We start from the raw sequence: 21,310 nt of genomic DNA, 5'->3' as shown, positions 1-21,310 counted from the left end.
TCACCCTCCTTAAAGAGATTTAGCTAAAACCGAAATTTTCACATTTCAATTTTCAGGGGCTTGAAACGGTCCCGCCTCCCTTCCCCGGCCTGAGTCAGCAGGTGCATCACATGCATTCTGGATAATCGAACCCGAAAGTGTTTTGGCAGATGACATAATCCACGGATTCAACAGTTGCTGCTGTAACAACATAAGTTACCGTCTTTCTCCTTCCAGAACAACCACCACTCCACGCCATTCCAGCTTAAGCCCCCAACCCCGTCCCCAAGTTCGATGGCAGACACGGATACATCCGGCCATGCGCCAGCGGCGCCCATCGCACCAGTTGCCGTCTTCAAGAAGCGGGGCGCAAAAGGGAAAGCAAACCTTCGAAAACGACCAGCGACACCACCGCCTGCCGACGACAGCGATGGCTCGGATTTCTCTTCTTCCGAGGACGAAGCCGGCCAAAGAATCAAGCGCCGAAAAAGGAACACGGGCGCAGTAGCTGCTTCCTCGAAAGACACCGCAGCCGAATCAGGCGCTGCAAAGACCGACGACTTGGCAGCAACCATCTTCGAAGCGGACCGCAACATCTCCCTCGACCGCGGCAAGCGCGAGGCGACCAAACAGAGCAACTGGTACGACGAAGACGCCGACGGCGCTCTCTCCGCCCGTAACCTCCTCGGCTCGACGCGCGCCATGCCCACCATCAAGAAGACAGACCCACGCGACGCCCCGCCAGACGGCACGTACAAGGGCCTGGCAAGCCAGACAAGCTACATCCAGCGCAACCCCGACGCACCACAGCGGAACGTGGGCCCCATAAAAGCGCCGACCAACATCCGCACCATCACCATCACCGACATGGCGCCGGACGTGTGCAAGGACTACAAGCAGACGGGTTTCTGCGGGTTTGGTGACTCGTGCAAGTTCCTGCACGCGCGCGAGGACTATGCCCACGGCTGGCAGCTCGATAGAGAATGGGAGAACGTGACCAAGGGGAAGAAGGTGCTGGGCGGGACGGTGGTGGCCAGCGCTGAGAGGAAGCTGGCTGGTAGTGGTGGGGGGGAAAGGGAGGAAGATGAGGAAGAGGCGGCCATGTTGGAGAATATACCGTTTGCGTGCATCATTTGCAGGGAGGGGTACAAATCGCCTGTTGTCACGAGGTGTGGGCATTATTTTTGTGAGGCGTGCGCGTTGAAGAGGTACCGGAGAGATCCCAGCTGTGCGGCGTGTGGTGCCGGGACGAATGGCGTATTCAATGCGGCCAAAAGGTTACAGAAGTTGCTGGATAAGAAGAGGGAGAGGGCCGCAAGGAAAAGGCAAGAGGCGATAGAGGCGGGTGAGGAGGTTAGTGACGAAGGGGAGGGAGGAGAAAATTCATGAATATATGATTTACCCATGGTCAATCTGCAAACTTATGTGCTATTGTTCGTCTTCTTGCCCCTTGCTCTGTGCCGTGCGCCCCTGGCCCATGCCGTTTCGCCGTGATCTATCCATGAATGGGCCCATCCAAGGAAGATAACCCGCCGTCAACCTAACATGACCGATGTGGACAGGAATAAGACATCAGACACCCATGGTGAAATCATGCTCAATACCAGGGGTCACACTGGCAATGAACTAGAGTGGCATGTCAGCCAACTTCGCCGGTCTCAGATGGGGATGCGGTAGTCAAAACGTACTTTCAAGAACACAACAAGATACTGATCCACCCGGATGGCCACCTCCAGATCGCCAACGTCGTGCTGCACTTCCTCCCACTCATCGTTGTTATCGCTGGTGGCATCTGGAGCACCGACACTGAGGTTGCCAATCTGGCCCTCGAGGCCCTCCAGCCCTTGATTTCTGCCTGCTGCCACGCCAGCGTTCTGTCTCTCTCTCCGCAGCTTGAGGGCCGCATCGGCACGGTCTAGAAGCGTCTTCATTACTGAGGCGTGCTTGCACGGATGTATGCTGGCCATCTTGACGTTGTTGGCAAAAAAAGGAAAGTCTTCTAGCGTCACCGTCTTGTCCTTGTAGTCGCCAACGATATCCTCCATCATGAGGTGCGGAGGAAGCGGCTGGCCATTCGGTTGGTAGCCGGACATGTACATCCTCGGGGTCTTGTACCACGGCGAGTAAACGATGTAGAGCGAGTAAGTTCTCCTTCCGCTGTCGCAGGCCGAGTTAGAATGGCCCCTAACCGCACCCGCGTTCCGATGCTCACCTGTTCTTGCCATCCCCCTCTGCATCCCTGATGATGGCCTCATCGTCTTCCTCATCTTCCATATCCGGAATGTCGTCCTCATCGATGACCTCCCTTTCCCCAACATTCCCCGCATCGTCCACCGTCCGCACCTCCCTGACCTTGAGCGGCTGGGAACTGGTCAAGCCGCCCGTGCGCAGCCAGCCATCTTCGTCGGTGTTCTTGCCGCCCTCTACCACGGCTTCCTCGTGGCCTGCATCGCCAGCAAAGTCGTCGTTCAGACGGCGGTGACACGGGACGTGGCGGGTCACGAGGTACTGCTTTCCCGGCGGAAGATGGCTGATGCGTTTGCTGGGGATCTCAGCGTCGGCCCACGACCAGGAAGGGAACTTGAAGACGAGATAGTCGCCTGCAGCCACAAACTCCTCGGGCGTAATCTCGCCCGTCTTGCGGAATGTCGAGGTGTGGCTTGCAGGTGTGTACCTGTCGCGCAGGCTGTTGACGGTCGAGTAGATGATGTTCATGGCTGCTGCTGCTAGAAGTCTTGGGCGGAGTGACGGCGAGGAGAGAAGGTGGGGTATCTCTAGATAAGAGCCCGAGATAGTTACTCCAAAGCGCAACAGAGAATCAGTTAGAGAGGATGCTGGCCTTGCTAGAAACTTGGAGAAATAGAGAGGCTGTTCAAAACACACAAGCTCAAAGGCAGATGATGGTATGAAGAGTTAGAGAGAAATGATTGTCTGATCAAATGACGGACCGCTTCCTCGTGATTCCCCTTTGAGGGCCTTACAGTGACGAAGTGCCCGGCCAGTCAATGAATCCGCAGCATTGGTGGGGTTGAAGCTCTGTGCCCCGCTTGAAATCGCATGGCAGCTGCCTGCCCCCACAACATCCGTTGCTGCTCCGCCTGAGGCCCGTTGATTGGTGGCTCGATCGAACGTCCTCGCAATCGCGGTGCGACTTCCAATACTGGCTGACGACGATAGGAGGCGAGCATCGAACTCCACGTTCATTTAACTCTAATATCCGTTTCCCTTTGCTCCTCAAACTCGCCGACCCGGCCACCTAATCATCCCTACGTATCCTGTACCTAGCCGGTCTTACCTTCGCCGTCGCAGAGCAGCCCCTGACTCGCCCGACCCTCTCCATGATTTGATTTGATTCGGTTCGACTTGTCCAGTGCCGTCTGTTGTGTCCATCCTCCCGCACCCCTCTGATTCGCAAGCCTGGCCAGCAACGCGGCAACATTCGATAGGCGCCCAACATGGCCACCATACGCAGCCTTGACCATACCAAGTTCGTCGCGCTCACCTCCCTACATAATGCCTCGACGTCTCCGCGAGCCCTAGCCCACAGCCCAAGACTAATCAGCCATGCCGCGCAGGTCCGAGGCCGAGCTGGCCATCAACATCAAGAAGGCGACAAGTCCCGAGGAATCCGCACCGAAGCGCAAGCATGTTCGAAGCTGCATCGTCTACACATGGGACCACAAGTCCTCCCAGTCCTTCTGGGCTGGGCTCAAGGTTCAGCCCATCTTGGCCGACGAGGTCCAAACGTTCAAGGCCCTGATCACGGTCCACAAGGTTCTCCAAGAAGGACATCCCATCACATTGAAGGAGGCAATGGCGAACAGAGGGTGGATCGATAGCTTGAACCGCGGAATGGCCGGTGAGGGCATGCGCGGCTACGGCCCCCTGATCAAGGAATACGTCTACTACCTACTCGCCAAACTTTCCTTCCATAAGCAGCATCCAGAGTTCAATGGCACCTTCGAGTACGAGGAATACATCAGCCTCAAGGCGATTAACGACCCCAACGAGGGCTACGAAACCATTACCGACCTCATGACCCTTCAAGACAAGATCGACCAGTTCCAGAAGCTGATCTTCTCTCACTTCCGCAACGTGGGAAACAACGAATGCAGGATCTCTGCGCTTGTTCCCCTCGTCACCGAAAGCTACGGCATTTACAAGTTCATCACTAGCATGCTCCGGGCAATGCATTCAAGTGAGCTCCCTTCTCAGATGTGCACTCGTGCAATTTAACCAACATCCCGCAGCCACCGGCGACAACGACGCTCTTGAGCCTCTCCGCCAGAGATACGACGCCCAGCACTACCGCCTCGTAAAGTTCTACTACGAATGCTCCAATCTTCGCTACCTCACGAGCCTCATTACCATCCCGAAGCTGCCGCAGGAACCACCAAACCTGCTAGCAGAGGACGAGAATGCGCCAGCGCTGCCCGCGCGTCCTAAGCAGGAGATCGAGAAGAAGCCAACTCCTCCGCCACCAGCCCCGAAGTCTGACGAGCCTGATGAGATCTCAGAGTTCTGGAAGAGTGAGCTTGACCGGCAGAACCGGGAGTACGAAGAGCAGCAGCGAGTATTGGAGGCTCAGCAGCAGGCAGCACTTCTCGCGCAACAACAAGCGCAACTCCAGGCGCAGCGCGACTTCGAGGAGCAGCAGCAGCGGCTATTGGAACAGCAGCAGCGGGAGCAGGAGGCGCTGAGAGCCCAGCAGGCGCAATGGCAGACCCAAGGCCGGCTCGCCGAGCTTGAGCAAGAGAATCTCAATGCGCGGGCGCAGTATGAACGCGATCAACTGATGCTCCAGCAGTATGACCAACGAGTTAAGGCCCTCGAAAGCGAGCTGTCACAGATTCAGGGTAACTTTGGGCAGCAAGTAGCGAGCAAGGATGAACAAATCAAGGCTCTCCAAGAGCAGGTCAACACATGGAGGACCAAGTACGAAGCCCTTGCCAAACTTTACTCTCAGCTTCGCCACGAGCACCTCGACCTGCTGCAAAAATTCAAGTCAGTCCAGCTCAAGGCCGCTTCTGCCCAAGAGGCTATTGACCGGCGAGAGAAGCTGGAGCGCGAGATCAAGACCAAGAACCTCGAGCTGGCCGACATGATTCGGGAACGGGATCGGGCCCTTCACGAGAGGGACAGGCTACAGGGCTCCAACAAGGATGAGGTAGAAAAGCTGAAGCGAGAGCTTCGCATGGCTCTGGATCGGGCAGACAATCTGGAGCGAAGCAAGGGCAATGAGCTCTCGACCATGCTCTCCAAGTACAACCGCGAAATGGCCGATCTCGAGGAGGCACTGCGTAACAAGTCGCGGGCGCTGGAAGAAGCCCAGGCGAAATTGAGGGACGGAAGTTCGGACCTCGAGGCGCTTCTCCGGGAAAAGGAGGAGGAACTTGAAGTGTACAAGGCCGGCATGGATCAGACGCTGATCGAGCTCAATGAGCTGAAGAACAACCAGGGCACATCCGATCAAGTGCTCGATAGCCAGCTCGATGCCCTGGTCCTCGCCCAACTAAACAAGATCAACGAGATTATTGATTCGGTGCTCCAGGCCGGCGTGCAGCGCGTCGATGATGCCATATACGAGCTTGACTCGACGATGCAAGCTGGTAACCAGAATGCCTCACCCTCGTTCGTCCTTTCGCAGATCGAAAAGGCGTCCGCCAGCGCCACTGAATTTGCGACGTCATTCAACAATTTCATTGCCGACGGGCCCAACAGCACTCATGCAGACCTGATCAAGAACGTCAACGTGTTTGCTGGTGCCATTGCAGACGTCTGCGGCAACGCCAAGGGTCTCACGCGTCTCGCGACCGATGAGAGGAAGAGCGATGCGCTGATCAATGGCGCTCGCCAGTCGGCTCACTCCACGGTCCAGTTTTTCCGCAGCTTGCTGAGTTTCCGGTTGGAAGGCATGGATCCTCTGCAGAAGGCGGACGTCGTGATCAACAGCAATCATGAAGTCCAGATGCACCTGCAGAAGCTCAACAAGTCGGTTGAGGCCTTCGTCCCGGGCTTTGGCAAGCTTGCCACTAAGGGCGACTTGGGCGAGATTGTCGATCAGGAACTGACCAAGGCGGCCGATGCGATTGAGGCGGCGGTCGCCCGTCTCAACAAGCTCAAGAGCAAGCCACGCGATGGCTATTCGACCTACGAACTTCGGGTGCACGATTCGATTCTGGATGCTGCCATGGCAATCACCACAGCGATTGCCCAGCTGATCAAGGCGGCCACTGTCACGCAGCAGGAGATTGTGCAGGCCGGGCGAGGCTCATCGTCGCGCACGGCGTTCTACAAGAAGAACAACAGATGGACCGAGGGGCTCATCTCGGCTGCCAAGGCCGTTGCGACTTCGACCAATACGCTCATCGAGACGGCGGATGGCGTTCTGTCCAACCGCAAAAGCCCGGAGCAGCTCATCGTGGCGTCCAACGATGTGGCAGCGTCGACTGCTCAGCTCGTGGCCGCCAGCCGTGTCAAGGCAGGCTTCATGAGCAAGAGCCAGGAGAACTTGGAGCAGGCCAGCAAAGCTGTGGGCGCCGCCTGCCGCGCTCTCGTCCGGCAGGTTCAGAGCATGATCAAGGATCGCAACGCCGAGGAGGAGCAGGTCGACTACTCGAAGCTGGGCGCCCATGAGTTCAAAGTGCGCGAGATGGAGCAGCAGGTAAGTGATCGGTTCTTATTTCTCTCTCTCGGACCTCAGCCGGTACCTCCCCTGAGCATTCCACTGACTGTTCCCGTACAACGTAGGTTGAAATCCTTAAACTCGAGAACGCTCTGTCTGCGGCACGTCACCGGCTTGGCGAGATGCGCAAGATCTCGTACCAGGAGGAGTAAGGGGCGGTGGTGCGTATGAATCGGAGGTTGTCGCGGGGCAGGGTAGCAGCGGTTGATTCCTATTCCACTTCTCTTTTGCCGTACTTAATTTGAACCACTGTGGCGACGTTTCCTGGTGCTTCGCATCGTTCTCGTTCGATGTCGGCGAGGCTCGACCCTCCACTTTGTGTCGAGATATGGGAACCAATCCCCTTGCTAATGCAAGTCGGCAAACACAAGCGCCGTACTGTGTACAACTGATCCGGCCAACTCCGATCGGATGAACCCTTTTCGCTTCGCTGCAGTGTTCAGTTACACGGCATGCATCCCACCACGCCCGGGGCCCCCTGTTGAACCACGCCATGCTTCGCACTCCATCGACTCAACAGCCCGCGAGTTTGACAACGTCATGAAACAAACATGCACAACTTGAGTCATGCATCGCAGCTGCTGATGAAGGTTGTGATGCATTTCTTCCAAACCATCCATCAGGGCTTACTGCTCATGCGCTTGACTCTGCTTTCCGGCCTTGGAAATGTAAATTTCCGAAGGCACGTCGCCATCCCAAGCATTCCTAAGCCGTCTTGAGCCTTCTCACAGTCCTTACACTGGGCCATCTGTGTGCCATTCCATCCTGCATCACATGGTGTTTGCTCTTCACAGCTCGTCCGCTGATGAGGGGTAAGAAAGGAGCCCACATTTCAGTCTTAGCCATACCCTAACCCACCACTGTGAATGAAATCTGCCACGCCCGGGAAACTCGGCAAAACCTGTCAGAGAAAAAAGCCCCCTTGGCCGTTGCAAGAAGCGATCGTGTCCCTACAGCAGGTACCCGCCGCAATGACCGTTGCACAACGGCACCATCCAGATGCCAGGGGAGTCACTGGACTTGGTGACATGTCAAAACACAGGCAAGTCTGAGAAAGTGGGGGATCCTCCAGCCGAAAGCCGCTCGCCAAGCCCTCCAGTCCGGGTGTCCTGGTAGCGGATTGACGTGCATTAGCTTATGGAACCCTTGCTGCTTAAATCGACGACAGGTCACAATCCAAGACGTTGCCTGCAGAGCAAGACGTGCGAAAATTGAGCTGTCGATTTACTGTGTACCGAGGAGGATCGGAGGAGGCATGGGCTCTATATACATGCGGCAAATGGAAGAGAAAGTGAGTTCATACCATTTGCTTGCCAAGTGCCGTGCCACTCTCTTTGTCCGCTTGGGCCCCCTCTTCTTTCGTTGGTGAATGCAACATGACGACGCATGGGGAACGGTGGCGACCTGAGGTTTGAAGCGTCCCAGAGCCGCTAGCCTGCATGTGGTTTTCTTTGCTCTGCAAAAAATAACCGAGCAGAGGGAAGCATAGGCAGGCCGCACCCTCATAAGCCACCTGGACAGGAAATGCAAGGTCTTTCGCACGGTATCACGGAATCGGGGTGAGCTTTTCCGGTGTTGTTGGTGGATGCCTGCTGACCCGTCCATGTGATGCTTGCTCTTCGCATATCCGGGGCCCAAACGGCTTCGTTCGGTCACTGCAGGGACTCGGGGTGGATTGAGGTGTGGGAAGTGGGAATGTCTCAGTTGAAACCTGTGTATTGGATTCAGCATCACAGTGACCGTGAAAGCGTTTAACTCTTACCCTGTGTGCCGTTCCCCATTCCCATAGTGAAGAACTGATTGCCGAGGTTGGCTGGGTTGTCAATGCTCCCGTCGCCCTCCCCGCGAAAGATCTTGTCCAGCATGGCATCCAGCTCCGGGTCGTCGTTCTGTACCATGAAGGGTTCGGTCGTAGTCAGGTCGCTCATTGGCGTGATGTCATGCACAGTGACGCCTTGGACAATGAGCGGATGGGCCGCGGGGACCTGGAAGATAGCCGACATGGCCAGTTGGGGATGGGTTTTGGCGAACTGGCGGAAACCATTCATGCTGTTGGCGGGTTTTGCGGCGGCTCCCAGCTGAGTGTTGATGCAGATGACATCGTTTGTAAGGCCCGAGAGTTTGGCGATGATGGGCAGCGGGTTGGCAACCGGCAGGCCGTCATTGAGGCAGTTCATGAAGAGGCCGAATCCGTTCATCGGCTGGAGGCAGCTCGGGACTGACCGGATTGAAGTGCGCTCGAGCTTGTGAGAGCCGTCATTGAGTTGGATCAATTCCCAGCCCAGAGTTATCAGGTAGTGCTCGCGGACCACGATTCCCATGTGCTTGATCGCGAATTGAATCCAGGTTTGCAGCGAGACGTTGTCGTCCGACAAGAACTCTCGGATCGCCGAGTACACCGCACACATGAAATCCCATTCCTCATGGAATGGGTCCTCCTTCCAGAGAATCGTCATTATCGGCGATTTCTCCTTCTGCGTGAGCTGTGAGAAGAGAGACGAATAGTATGCTAAAAGGCGTGAGCCGACGTCACGATGGCACTACCGGTTCAACATACCACGGTATCCCATAAATCCGTTGACCTTTTTTTTGGCGGGCTGCCGCTGATTCTCGACACGCATCATGGTCGACAGTGCTTTCATCGTGGTCTCTCGATCTCCTTCGCCGAGACCTTCGAATGTTTGGATTATCTGATTGATGCCTGACATTTTGAGGTGCTGAGCAGGTTCAGGTGTAGTGTGCTGAGCACGGTGAAGGTAACGAAGAAAAGTCGAGCAGGCGTTTGCAATGACTGGAGCCGGGGGAGGGGGGAGAGGGGGGGAGAAGAAAGGCGCAGCCACAGATGCGAGAAACGCCTACCATGCTTTTAATTGGAGACCGAACAAAGATAAAGGTAGGCCACGCTTAACTACATTACTTGAATGATTGTTAGCGCGGAACTACGGACAGGGGTTCCCGCATGATTTCAGAATAAACGCCTGAACGGCCTACTTTGGTGTGTGAAAAAGCCGGCTTGGACCGAGAGACAACTTTGAGCTTTCTCAATGTTTTATTATCTTTGGTCAGATTCGAGTCCGTGGCTGTTGAAGTGGGAAATACTGTGAAAAATGGTGGGATCTGATCGACAAAGTCGGACCAAGGGACTGTAGCTACCTAACATGGCGCATTCTTTCAATTGACTTCCTTTATTCAGCTCACCCAGCTTTCAAATTGATTCAAGACTTGTCACTTAGTCACACAAACCTCAGAACATCCAGTGCACAAATGATTCATATTGACTTTTGAAAGTCCAGCAAAGGCCAATGCAGCTATAATCCCTTCTCTCCCGCAGTCTGTACTCTGATGTTCTCGATCGCAGTTCAGTCTACGAAAAATCAGTGTCCCACTCGCCGTCGAACTCGAGGCAATATCTCCTAATCTGCGCTTCTAAGATAACCGGAACAGGGGCAACAGGTTCTCCCAGCAAAGCAATCCCTGCCATGTCGGTTGCGTTGATCTCGGCGTTCAGCGCCTCAAATTTCGACAGCCCCAGGAGATCATACTCAGGGCAAGGGAACTATTTGGCGGCAGTTAGCAATATATCCTGAGCTCAATCTTTGTCAATGCTGGAAAGCTGTTATAACGCACATCGGTCATGTCTTCAAGAGACAAAATGCTGGCCTCTTCGGCCCTCTTCCAGCCCCTAAAGAGATGAGACAGGCGACGCTGAATGTCTCTGATCATGGCCTTCCCGGTGTTAGCACCAGCGCACTACAGCTGACAAGTTTTACCCACAATTCTGGCAGAGTCTGGGAGACGTGGACCGGGTAGGCGACGGAACTGATGAAAAGGAGTTAGCATGCAATGCCACCGTAGCCTGTGAAGGAATAACTCACCCTCTCGAACATATCCCTGTATTTCTCGTACTCATCCTCCAGCTCGATATGCAGCCACTCGATCGTCGGGGGGATGATAGCATGGAAGAAGGGAAGCGGCTTGCGCTCCCTAAACAGCGCAGGTCTTGCAAGCGGACCTGGTCTGAGGTTGCCAAAAAACTTGTGCCAGGGAGTGCCAGGAACATGTCTCAGAGGGCTGAACAGGCTATCCGTATGCCAGTACCGAACCAACTTGCCGACATCGACGTTGTCGTCATCCGGGTCGGGAATCTCGCTTTGCTCAGTGTGGTGAAACCTGTGGAGGAGGAAACTCCCGTAGATCATGACATCCTCGTTGTAAATGAAGCCCATTTCTTTTCCCGGATAGTGTTCCGCCTTCTTATGAAGAATGAACGTGTTCAGAAGTTCTTGTACGAGGATCTGGGCATCCTTGACTTGCTGCTCAAGGGAGGGATCGCCTCCAGAAGCAAGGCCAGTCCTCCGATGTTGGAAATCGAGAAACTCAAGGATGGCGTTCGATGATGCGAGGAAGTGACAGACGGTCTTGACCACAGAGGCTTGGTCGATGATCACCAACGAGGGAGATTGGGCGACCCTCTCAGTAGTGACAAGGAAGACACTGGCTGTTTGCAGAATCTCTTCAAAGGAATTTTCGAATTCCTCGATTTCTTTGGCAAGAAATGACCGGATGTGCTGGGACTGTAGGCGCATAATAACCTGAAAGCGAACAGAGCCGCTCATGTCAGCGAAAGCCACAAGTCATCTCCGGATCATTGGTTCACACGCACCTGTCCGAGAGCGCAGCGAATCTTCCTTGCCTCTTGAGACAAGAAAGATCGATTTGCGGGAATCAATCGGGCCCGCAGGGCTGTTTGCTCGTCAGTCATGACAAAATTCAGCTTTCGTCGTGCTGTTACGGAGTTGGTTTTCACGGAGTTGGCGTAGCCTGGTATATGCAATGGCAAATGCTCTGGCAGGACTGGAGGGCGCATTGGAAGTGGTTGAGTATCAATTATTGCCGAGGAACTGGATCTAATTCCAAACTTTCCATTGGCTTGCACACAACGTTATTCGAGCTTAGAATTGTGCAGGTGGGCTGCCTATCGTCTGTGCCTTGACTTAATTACAGTAGTATTGTTCCTCTGAACGTATAACTAAGTGGCCCATATCACCAATTTGGGAAGCCAGCCACACTATTCAAATCGTCTTCAAAAACCAGTCATGAAGTTTCTCGATTCCACTCACACACAAACTTCCGACACTTCATTTGCAGATACCTCACTCTTCCCTCGTTCTTCTTCGACCTCACTTTGTCTTTCGCCATTCTGGGATAACCTTCCCGCTCGTTGAGAACCACCCCTGCCAGGAGCTTCAATCTTTCCTCACCAGCTCATCAGCTCCTCGAAACCGATATCACTGGCCGATCTCACCATGGCTTCTTCCATTCAGAACATCACTTCGAGCACCGTGGAGGACGCTGCTCCCTTGGCGTTTGTCTTCAGTGGCAATGAAATGATTGTCCAGTGCACTGCCAACAATGATGACCGGGACGCTGCCGTCAACACCATGAACACCGCGTTGCTGAATTACCAGTGAGCTCATTTCAGTCAGACTGTAACGCCAGCACTTTGCTAAACCCTCTACAGAAAGTTCAACGATGGCAAACATGCTGCCATCGTCCACTGCAAGGCTTCTCAGTCAACGCGGTATTGGATCACCAGCGTTCCGTACGCGCACACCTTGGACAAGGAGTCTTTCAAAATTATTGAGACTACCGCTGGTAAGTGAGCTGAGGTCTCAGATTGGCGGTTGCATGAAATCTAACCATCGATGGTTCAGAGCCCGTTGCGCAACCGCCCATGGTCTCGTCGCCTCTTCACCACCAGAAAGTAACCAAAGTTCACATCCGCAGGCCTCGCAATCAGTTCATCATCTACCGTCAGTGGATGTCGGCCAAAATCCATGCAAACAACCCTGGCGTGACTGCTGCTCGCATTTGTAAGTCTCTCACTGCCCAGCTTCCTCCGCATCTTACTGACATCGGGTAGCGCAAATTGTGGGACAGATGTGGCGGGATGCGAAGCCTGAGATTAAGGTCCGCTTCAAGGCTCTGGCTGATGAAGAGGACCGTATGCACAAGGCGAAGTACCCGGGCTATCGTTACGTGGCTGGCCGCCGCAACCCGCAGCTGCCTCTGTCGAAGCGCCATTTGACACAGAACCCCATGACGATCGACGAGAGACTGATCGCAGCTGGAATCTGATATTGGATAATCAACTCGGTCGCGATCCTCAGCGCCCGAGTCATCAACACCATCGTGCAAAAGACGTGCTCATGAAGTCCTGACAATTCGGACCGCGCAATGAGCAACAGCGTCCAAGAGACAGAGAATCCAGAAAAGGTCAGTCAAAAAATCAGAAAAGAAAAACACCTAAAGGTGAGCGCCCATCTCCGATGACTCATGGCGCTCAATCCAGCGTCAGTCTCTCTCAGTGACCTGACGCTGACATTTGCCTCGACACAGACTGCAAGCCACCATCACCGGCCTCGAGCAAGCCTCCAGCTCAATTGCCACCGCCGCGCATGAGCAGTTTCGGGGAGCGGCAAGCAAAGCCTCGACACCGATTTCTCGACACCGATTTTTGGACCCCGATGCGTTTCACATGATGCCTTCACCACCGCGATGGACCACAACACCAGCCTCATAATCAATTTGTTTGGACGGTGCGAGTTACAGTATTGACGGTCAAATCGTGCTTTTTATTCCCAGTGATGATGTATGCGGGGGATGGGAGACATACCCGAAGATGGAACTCTGGTACTCGGTGCTTGGAGACAAATCTCTGGGACTGAGATCTTGGAGGGGGAAAGAAGTCGGAACAGGATGGATCTGGGTAGCCGACTACCTGTCGTTGGCGTCCTTTTCTGTCTTGGGGCTTGGTTGTGGTCAGTTAAGGGCATTTTCGCAGGACAGATCAGAGCCGATGGGTTCATGGCAAGACAACGACGATAGATAACTTCACTGAATCCCGCTTGCTCCATCCATTGCGTGACTGTTGTGGCTGTATGAAGGCAAAGTCTGCTGGGAGTAACATCACGTCGAGTCCCTTAGGCAGCTTCTTCCGATCTGCGACGTGCTCATCACCCAGAACGCAGATCACAACGCGCCAAATTAAGCATCCAGTGAACTTCAACCAACAAATATCACGGCGTGACTGGTGTCGCAGCAGGTGCATGTTGTCATGGGAGCGAGAGAGTCTTTACATCCTGCACGGCTTCCGGCACGGCGAAGACAGGATTGATCGCAACGGATGTCTGATAGGTAGAAGCAGCGACTCGAAAACAGCCCAACGGTCTCGAAGCCCCGACCACAGTCAAGCGAGACGCAGACAAAAGGGAGCAGGTACGGAAGAGCAGGCCTTTGCTTAGCAAGGTGTCGGACACGAAGCCCGCCGAGTCCATTGCTGACGAGAACTAAGAGACAACTCAAGCGGGTCCGTATGCCACTGCGGCAGCTGAGACCTCAAGAACCAATGCCTGAGAGACCAGCAACTCGTCGTTGTAACCATCCTGCGAAACGATCGTTGAACGACCGACCGACGGAAGACCAAGTGCGTGTGTATGCAAGTCGCAGCCGAGCCGCCATGCAAGGCAATCAATCCTCCTTTCCCAAAGCGCTTCACTGCCGACCGTTCCAATCGCTGCTCCAGATGAACGTACGGCAACGGAACTCGGTTCCCTGCTCTTTGTCTCCAGACGGGCCCAACGGACGAGCACACATGAAGAAGGACCTACCTGCGAAAGTTGTCAGTGAAGATAACGGAACAGCAGCGTTGGCTGCAAATAACGAACGCGATAATGAGACGAGGATGATGACGGGGACGGAGGACAGCAAAAGGGCAGGCGTAAAGGATTTCGGAAGAGACGAGGCATTGCTCAAGTCCGGTTATGGAAATGCTGGAGTGAGGAGGAGGGAAAGAATACCTACCGCAGTTGATGCCGGCCTTTTTAGTCACCAGCATCTGGCAATCCTCACCATGCTCGCACTTTGGGACCACGCGCTTGCCGAGCAGTTTCGACCAGGACTCCTTTGCCTGGATTGGATCAAACACCTTTTCTGTGGACGAGCTCTCAGGTTTTGGGCTTTCCTCAACCGCTGCCACGATGTCATTCCCCGTGGAGGATTCGCCGGTGAGTAGACCTGGCTGACGATCATGCTCTGAACTCGGCTCAGCAGACGATTTGTTCGGGGTGGCGGCCGTATCCGTGTTGCCATCTGCCTCGGCGACAGGGTTAACGTCTGGCGTAGGGGTCCTTGGCTTGAAGAAGCCTTTCAGGCTGCTTTGTGATAAGCCTGACATCGATTTGGCAGAGTTCTCTCTGTTGAGCGCACCTTTCCCCTTCTTCTGAGGTCGGCTTGGAGGCGTCAAGGCTTCTGCTTGCCGCTTAAGCGGGAGGGGCTTCTGGGGAGGTATTGATGCGTCGTTGCTTGATGTTGTGTCGATATCGGTCGTGAGATATGTCGTTCGAGCGGATGACGGTGGCAGGGAAACAACGCTGGCCTTTCGGACTTCGCCATTCACTTCGCCCTGTATGGCATCCGTGGCGGTAATGGTTCCTTGAGAGACTGTTGAGCTTGGCTTGGAATTCGATGGGGCGGGTCTCCTGAAGAACATGTCTCGAATGTTTTGTCGGCGATCAAACTCAGGGATAAGCTTCGCCGACGTGGGAAGGAGGTCCTTTGGTGTCCATTCTCGCTGGCGCTGGCCATCTTTGAACATGCCTGCCGGGTTCATGATATCCTCAGTGTGAACCTTGGTGCCGTTCAAACTGACAGTGTCACCAATTGTAGCGTACACGGGACAGTGGTCGGATCCAAGCAGGCCTTCTTGGATATTGGCGTCGATAAACCAGTCTTTGATTACAGAGCTGCATAGCACGTAATCTATCCGACTTCCGAAGTTGCCCGGTCGTGCATTCTTTTTGGTCTCCCAGCAGGTGTACATACCTGCACGAGTGGGATGGAACTCTCTGCAGAGATCCCAGAGCACAGGCTCCTCCCGGCCCTCATCTCTCTCGCCAATGACATGCCCTCCATAAACAAGGTGGTTAAAGAAGCGCCGCGACGGAGTGGAGAAGAAGTCGTCAAGCGTCATGGCCTCCTTCCGTAGGCGCTCCGGCAAGCCAGCGGTGTCCAGCTCGGAGCGGATGATGTTGAGGTCGCCGCAGAGAAATACCTGCTTCCCCATGGCAACAAGGTTGCGGACTCTGATGTCGATGGCATCGATGTAGGCCTGGCGGAACTCAGTCCTTGTCTCGTCTCGGGTGGCCGGGCTGTAAACACCGATGAGAACAAAGGCAGGGAACTCCAGGATCACACAACGACCTTCAGAGTCAAGAGTCTGTTCGTCGACGGAGTCAGAGAGTTGGCCAGGGGCCGGGTATCCGCCGATTTGTTGGTCTGCAGGGAGGTCCCGGAACTTGGTAGACGAGTTTGGCGGACAGAGAACGCCGGTGATGCCTTCTTCTGCACGAATCGGGCAGCATTTGGAGGATCGGGTATAGATTGCCACACCCGAGTATCCTGTTATGCACATTAGAGGACTGGAGCAGCAGCATGGCGCCCAAAGCTTGCGCACCTTTTTTGTACTTGGGAAGACTGAAGTAGACATCCCAGCCCGGGACCAAAACCATGTCATCTCTCAAATCCTTCCGCTGAATCTTGGTTTCTTGCATGACGACGATGTCCGCTTCCAGCGTATCAAACATGGCCTGTAGCCGGTTAGGTCCTGTCAAGTTCGCGAGCCACGCTATCAAGACGTGGGGACGAGGTACCTGGAATGTGCGGTTCTCCCGCCACGGCTGGTACCCGAACGGGTTTCGAATACCGTTGACTGCTAGGGTATCAGCAACGTGACCGAGAAAAAAGGTGCTAAGAGGGCAGATGTCTAACCGTTCCATGTCGTGATTCGGAGCGGCATCTTGTGTTGAGTCTCAAAGCCGCGGCGATTCAAGGCTGCGTTGTATTGCCTTTCTAATCAGAGTGACGAGCGGTGGCAGGATGTCAAAACCGGCCAAGTGAAAAGGACCCCAGCGCCCTTAGAGTTGCGGCGAGTCCGGCATATATCATGGGCGAGGTGGTGTGTTGAATTCGTTACATATGACCAATGATGCGATTCAAATCTCATGGGGGGAATCGCGATTTGACATCCGCGCAAGGCATCACCAACAGATGGAACTCGGGAGAGAATAGAGGAATCTTCACGGCTCAGATTCGCTTCGTTGATAATGACAGCTCAGCCCAGTCAGAAACTCTTCTCACAAATCATCGAGTCCCAGTCCTTCACGGCATCCACGAACGGAAAGTGGCAGGCGCCACGAACCGTGGCAACCTGCTAATCGCGAGGTCACCTGACCGGGTCACTCATTGCTCTTAAAGATTCCCGTCTTTATGTCATGATTTTCTCGGTGCGCCGGCTAGTCCGTGCGCCCACCCCGAAGTCTAACCGAGAATGACCTGATTGGGGTCTCTGACCTCACCTCATAACAGCCAGCGGAGCTCCAAACAAAAAGCGGGTCAAGCGCTGCTTCATCTCTGCATGACCTCGGGGAAGCTCCCGCACACCAATTGACAACCCGAACCGCAACCCTTCGAGCCAAGTCGCCGACTACGCATTCCAACCACCATGTTTGTGCAGCGCCAGGTTTCTCGCGCTGCCCAGCGCTTCACTGCGCAGGTCCGCGCCCAGTCCCAGCGCCGCTTCGCCAGCACCGAGACCGAGAACTCCTTCGTCCGCGAGCGCCGCCACGTCAAGGAGCACGCCGGTGCCACCACTGGTGAGGACTTGCCCCGGTTCCTGTGTCTCAGCAAGTCAGCAAAGCTAACGGACGAGCAGAGCTGTGGCGCAAGATCTCCATCTAGTAGGCTAACCCTCAATCCCTCCTCTCCCACGTTGCGTTGTTTTCATCACCTCACCACACGACTTCCTGGAACGATGACTTGCCCAGCTTACAATGCGGTAAAGAGGAGGACAAGAAAATGGGTGGTTGCTGGAGGACTTGGGTGGTAAAGATCGGAGGAGCTAGGCCTTCCGCGGCACACTGAATTACAAGCGGAGCAAGGCAAGCGAGACAGCTAACACTAAATCCCACAAACAGCGCCGTCCCTCCCGCCCTTCTCCTGGCCGGCCTCAACGCCTACAACCTCTGGAACGAGCACTGGGAGCACTGGTCGCACATGCCCCCCCTCGAGGAGCGCACCGAGTACCCCTACCAGAACATCCGCACCCGCAACTTCCCCTGGGGCAATGGTGACCAGGTACGTCTACTCCGCGCTTTTCCTTACAAATCACGGTGGAAACTAATAACGGGCTTGACAGACCATCTTGTACGTATACCGAATTTGGATCCAACAACCCATCAACGGGATACTCGGAGGGGAGAACGATGAATATGAAAAAAGATGGCGTGTTAACAGAGACAAACAGCTGGAACCCCGATGTCAATTACCACAACAAGGACAAGACGACCTAAGCGACGAGACGAAGATTAATCCGGCGGTCGCTAGTGGAGAATCAGTATACAGCGGAGGTGTACACGTAGACGGGTCGAGGAGAGCAACACACGCGGACAGCCACCTGTACATGTTCCTAGAGTCGAAGAATCTGGTCACAGTGATTGGGGCTCTTTCTTGACGCCGCCTGTCCTTGTCAGTTCCAAATTATGACTACCGACTTGATCCCAGTTCGTGGTGGTATTATTGCTGTCCAATGCGCGGGATTGACAGTAAGAGGTGTTTGGAAGGATCAGACATGTGCTGGAAGGAAGGTGAAGGCATTCGGCATTCAAGATGAATTGGGCCCAGGACATTCAAACTGACAGCCATTTCTTCCTACCCGTCGCCTGAGCCAGCACCGCGCACCGGCTTCGGCAGCACTATCAACCCCCCCCTCCTGCTTGCCTCTGCCAGCCTCAGGAGGCACTCTATCATGCCCCCTTCCTTGCCTGCTCTTCCGCCCACAGCCCCAGGTACGTATCCGCGCAACTCTCAGCCTGCGCAAGATTCCCCTCCGCCCGAAACAGCGCCGCCTTCTTCGCCATCATCTCAAACCTCTTTTCCACATCTTCCACGGCCGAAAAGCACTGAAACGCCGAATCCAACGCCCCGTGAACTCTCCCCATCATCTTCACCCTCTCCGCCGGGTCGCCGCGCCCCTTCATCCCGCCTGCCAAGCCCGCCCTCGCGTCCGCCAATAGGCTGTACAGCATGCCCGCCGTGTAGACTACGTCCGTCTCGAGACAGCGGGGCAGAACGGCGACGAGCAGTAGCTCTGCCGCCGCGAACTCGCCCAGGCAGTTGAGGATGTTGGCCAGGGCCCCAATTGCCTGCCACAGGAGCGCCAGGAGCCGAGCCCGCCAGGCCATGCTTGCCGCGCGCATCACAATGCTGAAGCCCTTCTCTGGCCGGCCGATGCAGTCGAAGAGGTGGGCTTTGATCAGGAGGAGGCGGATGCGCAACGATGTGTCCCTGTTTTCCTCGCGGAATTCCGAGATCAGTCGCTCAACTTTGGCGAAGGCTGTTTCGTAGTCCCGGCGGCGGGTCAGCGCCTCAATGTGCAGCGTGTCGATGATGAAGACCATGTCGTGCTCAGTGTCCTCGGGGTTGTTCTGGAGCAGCTGGAAAAGCAGAGTCTCGGCCGACTCCAGGTTGTTGTGGTGAAGATCTTGACGTAGTTTGAGGAGTCCGCGGTAGAGGTGCCAGTATTGGTCGGGTTTTGCCGAGCGGAGCGAATTGGTGTCGATGGCCTCCAGCCTCGCAAACGCTTCTTCATAGTTCCCCGTCCCAGCCAGCAGCCCAGCCATTCGACACGTGAGCCTCAGCTTATCGTCAAACAAAGACGTCTTTGTATGGCAGCGGAGGAAGACCTCGCATGTCATCTTCGACATTACAGCCAGACCAACCCTGTCCCACAATGCAATTACCAGGGAGAGCTGGGCCCCAAGCATGGTCTGGACGTTTCTCTCAACAATAATCTGGGAACTCCGCACCATGTTCTCCAGGGCAGTCGAGATGCTGTCCCCGTCTGCAAGCTCAAGCTTGGCCTCGCTCAAAAGCGCCGAGCTCCATAGTATCCACATGCCCGTCTCCTTTGCTTTTGTCCGGAGAAAGGCGAGCAACTCCTTGCCACTACCGAGCATGCTGTTGTCTTTGAGCTCCTTGACCAGATTCGGGCGAGCCAGGCTGAAGTGGAAGAGCCAGCTTAGGGCAAAGTTGAGGCAAGCTGTATCCCTGTTCTCTTTGGCAGTCGAAATAGCTTCCAGCATGGTTGCTACTGCGTCTTTGTGACAGCCAAAATTTGACTGCGCAATTGCTAGGTTCAGCAGCGCGTATTGGTAGAACAAGCGGTCCCGGTTTTGCATCGTGTAATCGAAGTAGCGGTGGAGGTGGTCGAAAGATGATGGGCATTCACCCGACAGCGATGAATCTGAGAAGCTGATTTGTTCCTTAGCTAAGAAGCGCGGTCACTGGGAGGTGTTAATCGAACCTGTGATAGTGTGACAAGCTCGGGACGACACGAGCGCTCTTCAAGAGTTTCAGAAAATCGTCCCTGATATTCGGCGGTACTCGAACTCCGTACTCTGTTGCGATCAGCGATCCGCCTCCGAGAACTCCAAGCAAGGACTCACTCTGAACCTGTTCAATCTGGAACTCCAGCATGGCTTGAATATCATCGGTGCTGACGGGCACGGAAGGGTCATCATCGTCCATGAGCAGCATGTTTCCGTACGCTGCCACGGCAACCTCGTCCGTCTGGGTCCCCCACTCATGCTCTCCCTCCAGGAGCACCGAGTCAAAGCTGAGCCGGCTGTGCTGAGGATTTCGCCGCCTCCAGTAAGGTGCCGTCGGTTGGCGATATTTAACAAACGTCCTCCACAGTTCGGCCACCTGATCGAACGGCATCCTGGAGAACTCGAGGTGCGATCGCCTCACAAAGGCTCCAAAAGGGGAACTGCGAGAGAGAAGTACGCCGGAAGGGGGGTTCTCGCCGCGCTCGGCCATTTCGCGCAGTTCGGCCTTGGTCCTCGCCAGGAGGTTCGGTAGCTGGTCAACGAAGTCGTGCAGGGTATGAAGCGAGTCAATACCCCATAGTTTCTCCAGAAATCTGTCCCACAAGCTGCGGCCGGGAAGGCGGTCAACAGCAGCAAACGAGGCCAGCAATTTCTCGAAGTGCTGGACCGACACGGCAAGGCTGATGGTGTTCTCAGCCCTTTTCCATTGTTCGGCCGGGGCCGGGGAAGGCCCTGCCAAGCTGTAATCGAGCAAGTGACTTGCCAGGAAGTCGATCACCGGCACGATGGCATTGTTGGGAAGTGCCCCTTCAATGTAAAGCTGAACGAGAGCCAACAAGGCGATTTTGGATGGAGCAAGGTAGCGCGACATGGCTTCATTTGGCCTGGCCAACTTTACGCCCTGGACCAACTGAGATGAAAGCAGGACGCACCTGAGTGCTGAAAGTAAGAACTAAGAGCCTGAGCTCGAAAGTTGTTTCCCTGCAAGAGGTTGCGCTTGCCACTTCCAATGAAGTAGTGTTAGATAGTTTAAGCTCGCAATCTCACGGCTGTCGACAACGGTCAGATTATTTCCAGACTGAAGTGGACGTTAAATAGAAGGCTCTGCAGAATCGAAGCAGAAATTCGAATGATAAGGGCAGTTGCGTGCTTAAAGCTCTTCCGGTTGTGTAACCTTTGTTGATCTGCTTGGAAGTCGCGA

At 54.9% G+C, this 21,310-nt stretch overlaps 10 protein-coding genes across 10 annotated transcripts; 5 read left to right on the top strand and 5 right to left on the bottom strand.

Annotated features, from left to right (window-relative positions):
• Positions 1-79: 79 nt before the first annotated feature.
• Positions 80-1,385, top strand: N657DRAFT_643905 (uncharacterized protein). The gene has a single exon (XM_062792649.1). The coding sequence runs from the start codon at positions 274-276 to the stop codon at positions 1,366-1,368; it is 1,095 nt and encodes a 364-aa protein (XP_062648864.1). The 5' UTR covers positions 80-273; the 3' UTR covers positions 1,369-1,385.
• Positions 1,386-1,449: 64 nt separating this feature from the next.
• Positions 1,450-2,952, bottom strand: N657DRAFT_643903 (uncharacterized protein). The gene is made up of 3 exons (XM_062792648.1): positions 2,192-2,952; positions 1,668-2,136; positions 1,450-1,605 (listed from the first exon to the last, which is right to left on the bottom strand). Exons 1-3 carry the CDS (start codon positions 2,692-2,694, stop codon positions 1,552-1,554), a joined length of 1,026 nt encoding a protein of 341 aa, XP_062648863.1. The 5' UTR covers positions 2,695-2,952; the 3' UTR covers positions 1,450-1,551.
• Positions 2,953-3,114: 162 nt separating this feature from the next.
• On the top strand, positions 3,115-7,098 carry N657DRAFT_643902 (ANTH-domain-containing protein). Its single transcript, XM_062792647.1, has 4 exons — positions 3,115-3,466; positions 3,555-4,177; positions 4,230-6,643; positions 6,730-7,098. The coding sequence occupies exons 1-4, from the start codon at positions 3,435-3,437 to the stop codon at positions 6,814-6,816; spliced, it is 3,156 nt and encodes a 1,051-aa protein (XP_062648862.1). The 5' UTR covers positions 3,115-3,434; the 3' UTR covers positions 6,817-7,098.
• On the top strand, positions 6,889-7,578 carry N657DRAFT_643901 (uncharacterized protein). Its single transcript, XM_062792646.1, has one exon. The coding sequence runs from the start codon at positions 7,216-7,218 to the stop codon at positions 7,381-7,383; it is 168 nt and encodes a 55-aa protein (XP_062648861.1). The 5' UTR covers positions 6,889-7,215; the 3' UTR covers positions 7,384-7,578.
• Positions 7,579-7,868: 290 nt separating this feature from the next.
• N657DRAFT_643899 (uncharacterized protein) lies at positions 7,869-9,465 on the bottom strand. Its single transcript, XM_062792645.1, has 3 exons — positions 9,222-9,465; positions 8,427-9,173; positions 7,869-8,375 (listed from the first exon to the last, which is right to left on the bottom strand). The coding sequence occupies exons 1-3, from the start codon at positions 9,370-9,372 to the stop codon at positions 8,365-8,367; spliced, it is 909 nt and encodes a 302-aa protein (XP_062648860.1). The 5' UTR covers positions 9,373-9,465; the 3' UTR covers positions 7,869-8,364.
• A 457-nt stretch (positions 9,466-9,922) lies between these two features.
• On the bottom strand, positions 9,923-11,543 carry N657DRAFT_643898 (uncharacterized protein). The gene is made up of 5 exons (XM_062792644.1): positions 11,328-11,543; positions 10,540-11,256; positions 10,439-10,483; positions 10,292-10,390; positions 9,923-10,220 (listed from the first exon to the last, which is right to left on the bottom strand). The coding sequence occupies exons 2-5, from the start codon at positions 11,248-11,250 to the stop codon at positions 10,029-10,031; spliced, it is 1,047 nt and encodes a 348-aa protein (XP_062648859.1). The 5' UTR covers positions 11,251-11,256; positions 11,328-11,543; the 3' UTR covers positions 9,923-10,028.
• A 427-nt stretch (positions 11,544-11,970) lies between these two features.
• N657DRAFT_655203 (uncharacterized protein) lies at positions 11,971-12,802 on the top strand (the record flags this gene model as incomplete). The annotated part of the gene is made up of 4 exons (XM_062794581.1): positions 11,971-12,131; positions 12,186-12,319; positions 12,379-12,537; positions 12,588-12,802. 4 exons carry the CDS (start codon positions 11,971-11,973, stop codon positions 12,800-12,802), a joined length of 669 nt encoding a protein of 222 aa, XP_062648858.1.
• A 1,205-nt stretch (positions 12,803-14,007) lies between these two features.
• On the bottom strand, positions 14,008-16,917 carry N657DRAFT_643895 (DNase I-like protein). The gene is made up of 5 exons (XM_062792643.1): positions 16,493-16,917; positions 16,375-16,433; positions 16,179-16,311; positions 14,528-16,123; positions 14,008-14,334 (listed from the first exon to the last, which is right to left on the bottom strand). Exons 1-5 carry the CDS (start codon positions 16,518-16,520, stop codon positions 14,219-14,221), a joined length of 1,932 nt encoding a protein of 643 aa, XP_062648857.1. The 5' UTR covers positions 16,521-16,917; the 3' UTR covers positions 14,008-14,218.
• A 255-nt stretch (positions 16,918-17,172) lies between these two features.
• On the top strand, positions 17,173-18,166 carry N657DRAFT_643894 (cytochrome c oxidase-like protein). Its single transcript, XM_062792642.1, has 5 exons — positions 17,173-17,376; positions 17,436-17,460; positions 17,698-17,857; positions 17,919-17,926; positions 18,027-18,166. The coding sequence occupies exons 1-5, from the start codon at positions 17,226-17,228 to the stop codon at positions 18,070-18,072; spliced, it is 390 nt and encodes a 129-aa protein (XP_062648856.1). The 5' UTR covers positions 17,173-17,225; the 3' UTR covers positions 18,073-18,166.
• Positions 18,167-18,303: 137 nt separating this feature from the next.
• N657DRAFT_663040 (uncharacterized protein) lies at positions 18,304-21,306 on the bottom strand. Its single transcript, XM_062795159.1, has 3 exons — positions 20,227-21,306; positions 20,085-20,178; positions 18,304-20,032 (listed from the first exon to the last, which is right to left on the bottom strand). The coding sequence occupies exons 1-3, from the start codon at positions 20,978-20,980 to the stop codon at positions 18,526-18,528; spliced, it is 2,355 nt and encodes a 784-aa protein (XP_062648855.1). The 5' UTR covers positions 20,981-21,306; the 3' UTR covers positions 18,304-18,525.
• Between the last annotated feature and the right edge of the window lie 4 nt (positions 21,307-21,310).

Source organism: Parathielavia appendiculata (genome assembly GCF_033297405.1).
Source record: "Parathielavia appendiculata strain CBS 731.68 unplaced genomic scaffold N657scaffold_4, whole genome shotgun sequence".
NCBI classification, from domain to species: Eukaryota; Fungi; Ascomycota; class Sordariomycetes; order Sordariales; family Chaetomiaceae; genus Parathielavia; species Parathielavia appendiculata.
Note: the sequence above shows the minus strand (reverse complement) of the source record. Positions and strands in the feature narration are given on the sequence as shown.

Coding starts and splice junctions, on each gene's coding strand:
- N657DRAFT_663040 (XM_062795159.1), bottom strand. CDS start 20,980: ATGTCGCGCTACCTTGCTCCATCCAAAATCGCCTTGTTGGCTCTCGTT. Junction 20,179..20,226: donor CCAGATTGAACAGGTTCAGA/GTGAGTCCTTGC, acceptor TGATCGCAACAG/AGTACGGAGTTCGAGTACCG. Junction 20,033..20,084: donor AGCTTGTCACACTATCACAG/GTTCGATTAACA, acceptor GGAACAAATCAG/CTTCTCAGATTCATCGCTGT.
- N657DRAFT_643903 (XM_062792648.1), bottom strand. CDS start 2,694: ATGAACATCATCTACTCGACCGTCAACAGCCTGCGCGACAGGTACACA. Junction 2,137..2,191: donor GAGGGGGATGGCAAGAACAG/GTGAGCATCGGA, acceptor GGCCTGCGACAG/CGGAAGGAGAACTTACTCGC. Junction 1,606..1,667: donor ATCTTGTTGTGTTCTTGAAA/GTACGTTTTGAC, acceptor ATGCCACTCTAG/TTCATTGCCAGTGTGACCCC.
- N657DRAFT_643899 (XM_062792645.1), bottom strand. CDS start 9,372: ATGTCAGGCATCAATCAGATAATCCAAACATTCGAAGGTCTCGGCGAA. Junction 9,174..9,221: donor CGGATTTATGGGATACCGTG/GTATGTTGAACC, acceptor CACGCCTTTTAG/CATACTATTCGTCTCTCTTC.
- N657DRAFT_643895 (XM_062792643.1), bottom strand. CDS start 16,520: ATGCCGCTCCGAATCACGACATGGAACG. Junction 16,312..16,374: donor GGGAGAACCGCACATTCCAG/GTACCTCGTCCC, acceptor AACCGGCTACAG/GCCATGTTTGATACGCTGGA. Junction 16,124..16,178: donor TCTTCCCAAGTACAAAAAAG/GTGCGCAAGCTT, acceptor TGTGCATAACAG/GATACTCGGGTGTGGCAATC.
- N657DRAFT_643894 (XM_062792642.1), top strand. CDS start 17,226: ATGTTTGTGCAGCGCCAGGTTTCTCGCGCTGCCCAGCGCTTCACTGCG. Junction 17,377..17,435: donor GCACGCCGGTGCCACCACTG/GTGAGGACTTGC, acceptor ACGGACGAGCAG/AGCTGTGGCGCAAGATCTCC. Junction 17,461..17,697: donor TGGCGCAAGATCTCCATCTA/GTAGGCTAACCC, acceptor TCCCACAAACAG/CGCCGTCCCTCCCGCCCTTC.
- N657DRAFT_643905 (XM_062792649.1), top strand. CDS start 274: ATGGCAGACACGGATACATCCGGCCATGCGCCAGCGGCGCCCATCGCA.
- N657DRAFT_643898 (XM_062792644.1), bottom strand. CDS start 11,250: ATGCGCCTACAGTCCCAGCACATCCGGTCATTTCTTGCCAAAGAAATC. Junction 10,391..10,438: donor TCCCAGACTCTGCCAGAATT/GTGGGTAAAACT, acceptor AACACCGGGAAG/GCCATGATCAGAGACATTCA. Junction 10,221..10,291: donor CTCTTGAAGACATGACCGAT/GTGCGTTATAAC, acceptor GCCGCCAAATAG/TTCCCTTGCCCTGAGTATGA.
- N657DRAFT_643902 (XM_062792647.1), top strand. CDS start 3,435: ATGGCCACCATACGCAGCCTTGACCATACCAA. Junction 4,178..4,229: donor GCTCCGGGCAATGCATTCAA/GTGAGCTCCCTT, acceptor AACATCCCGCAG/CCACCGGCGACAACGACGCT. Junction 6,644..6,729: donor TGCGCGAGATGGAGCAGCAG/GTAAGTGATCGG, acceptor CGTACAACGTAG/GTTGAAATCCTTAAACTCGA.
- N657DRAFT_643901 (XM_062792646.1), top strand. CDS start 7,216: ATGCACAACTTGAGTCATGCATCGCAGCTGCTGATGAAGGTTGTGATG.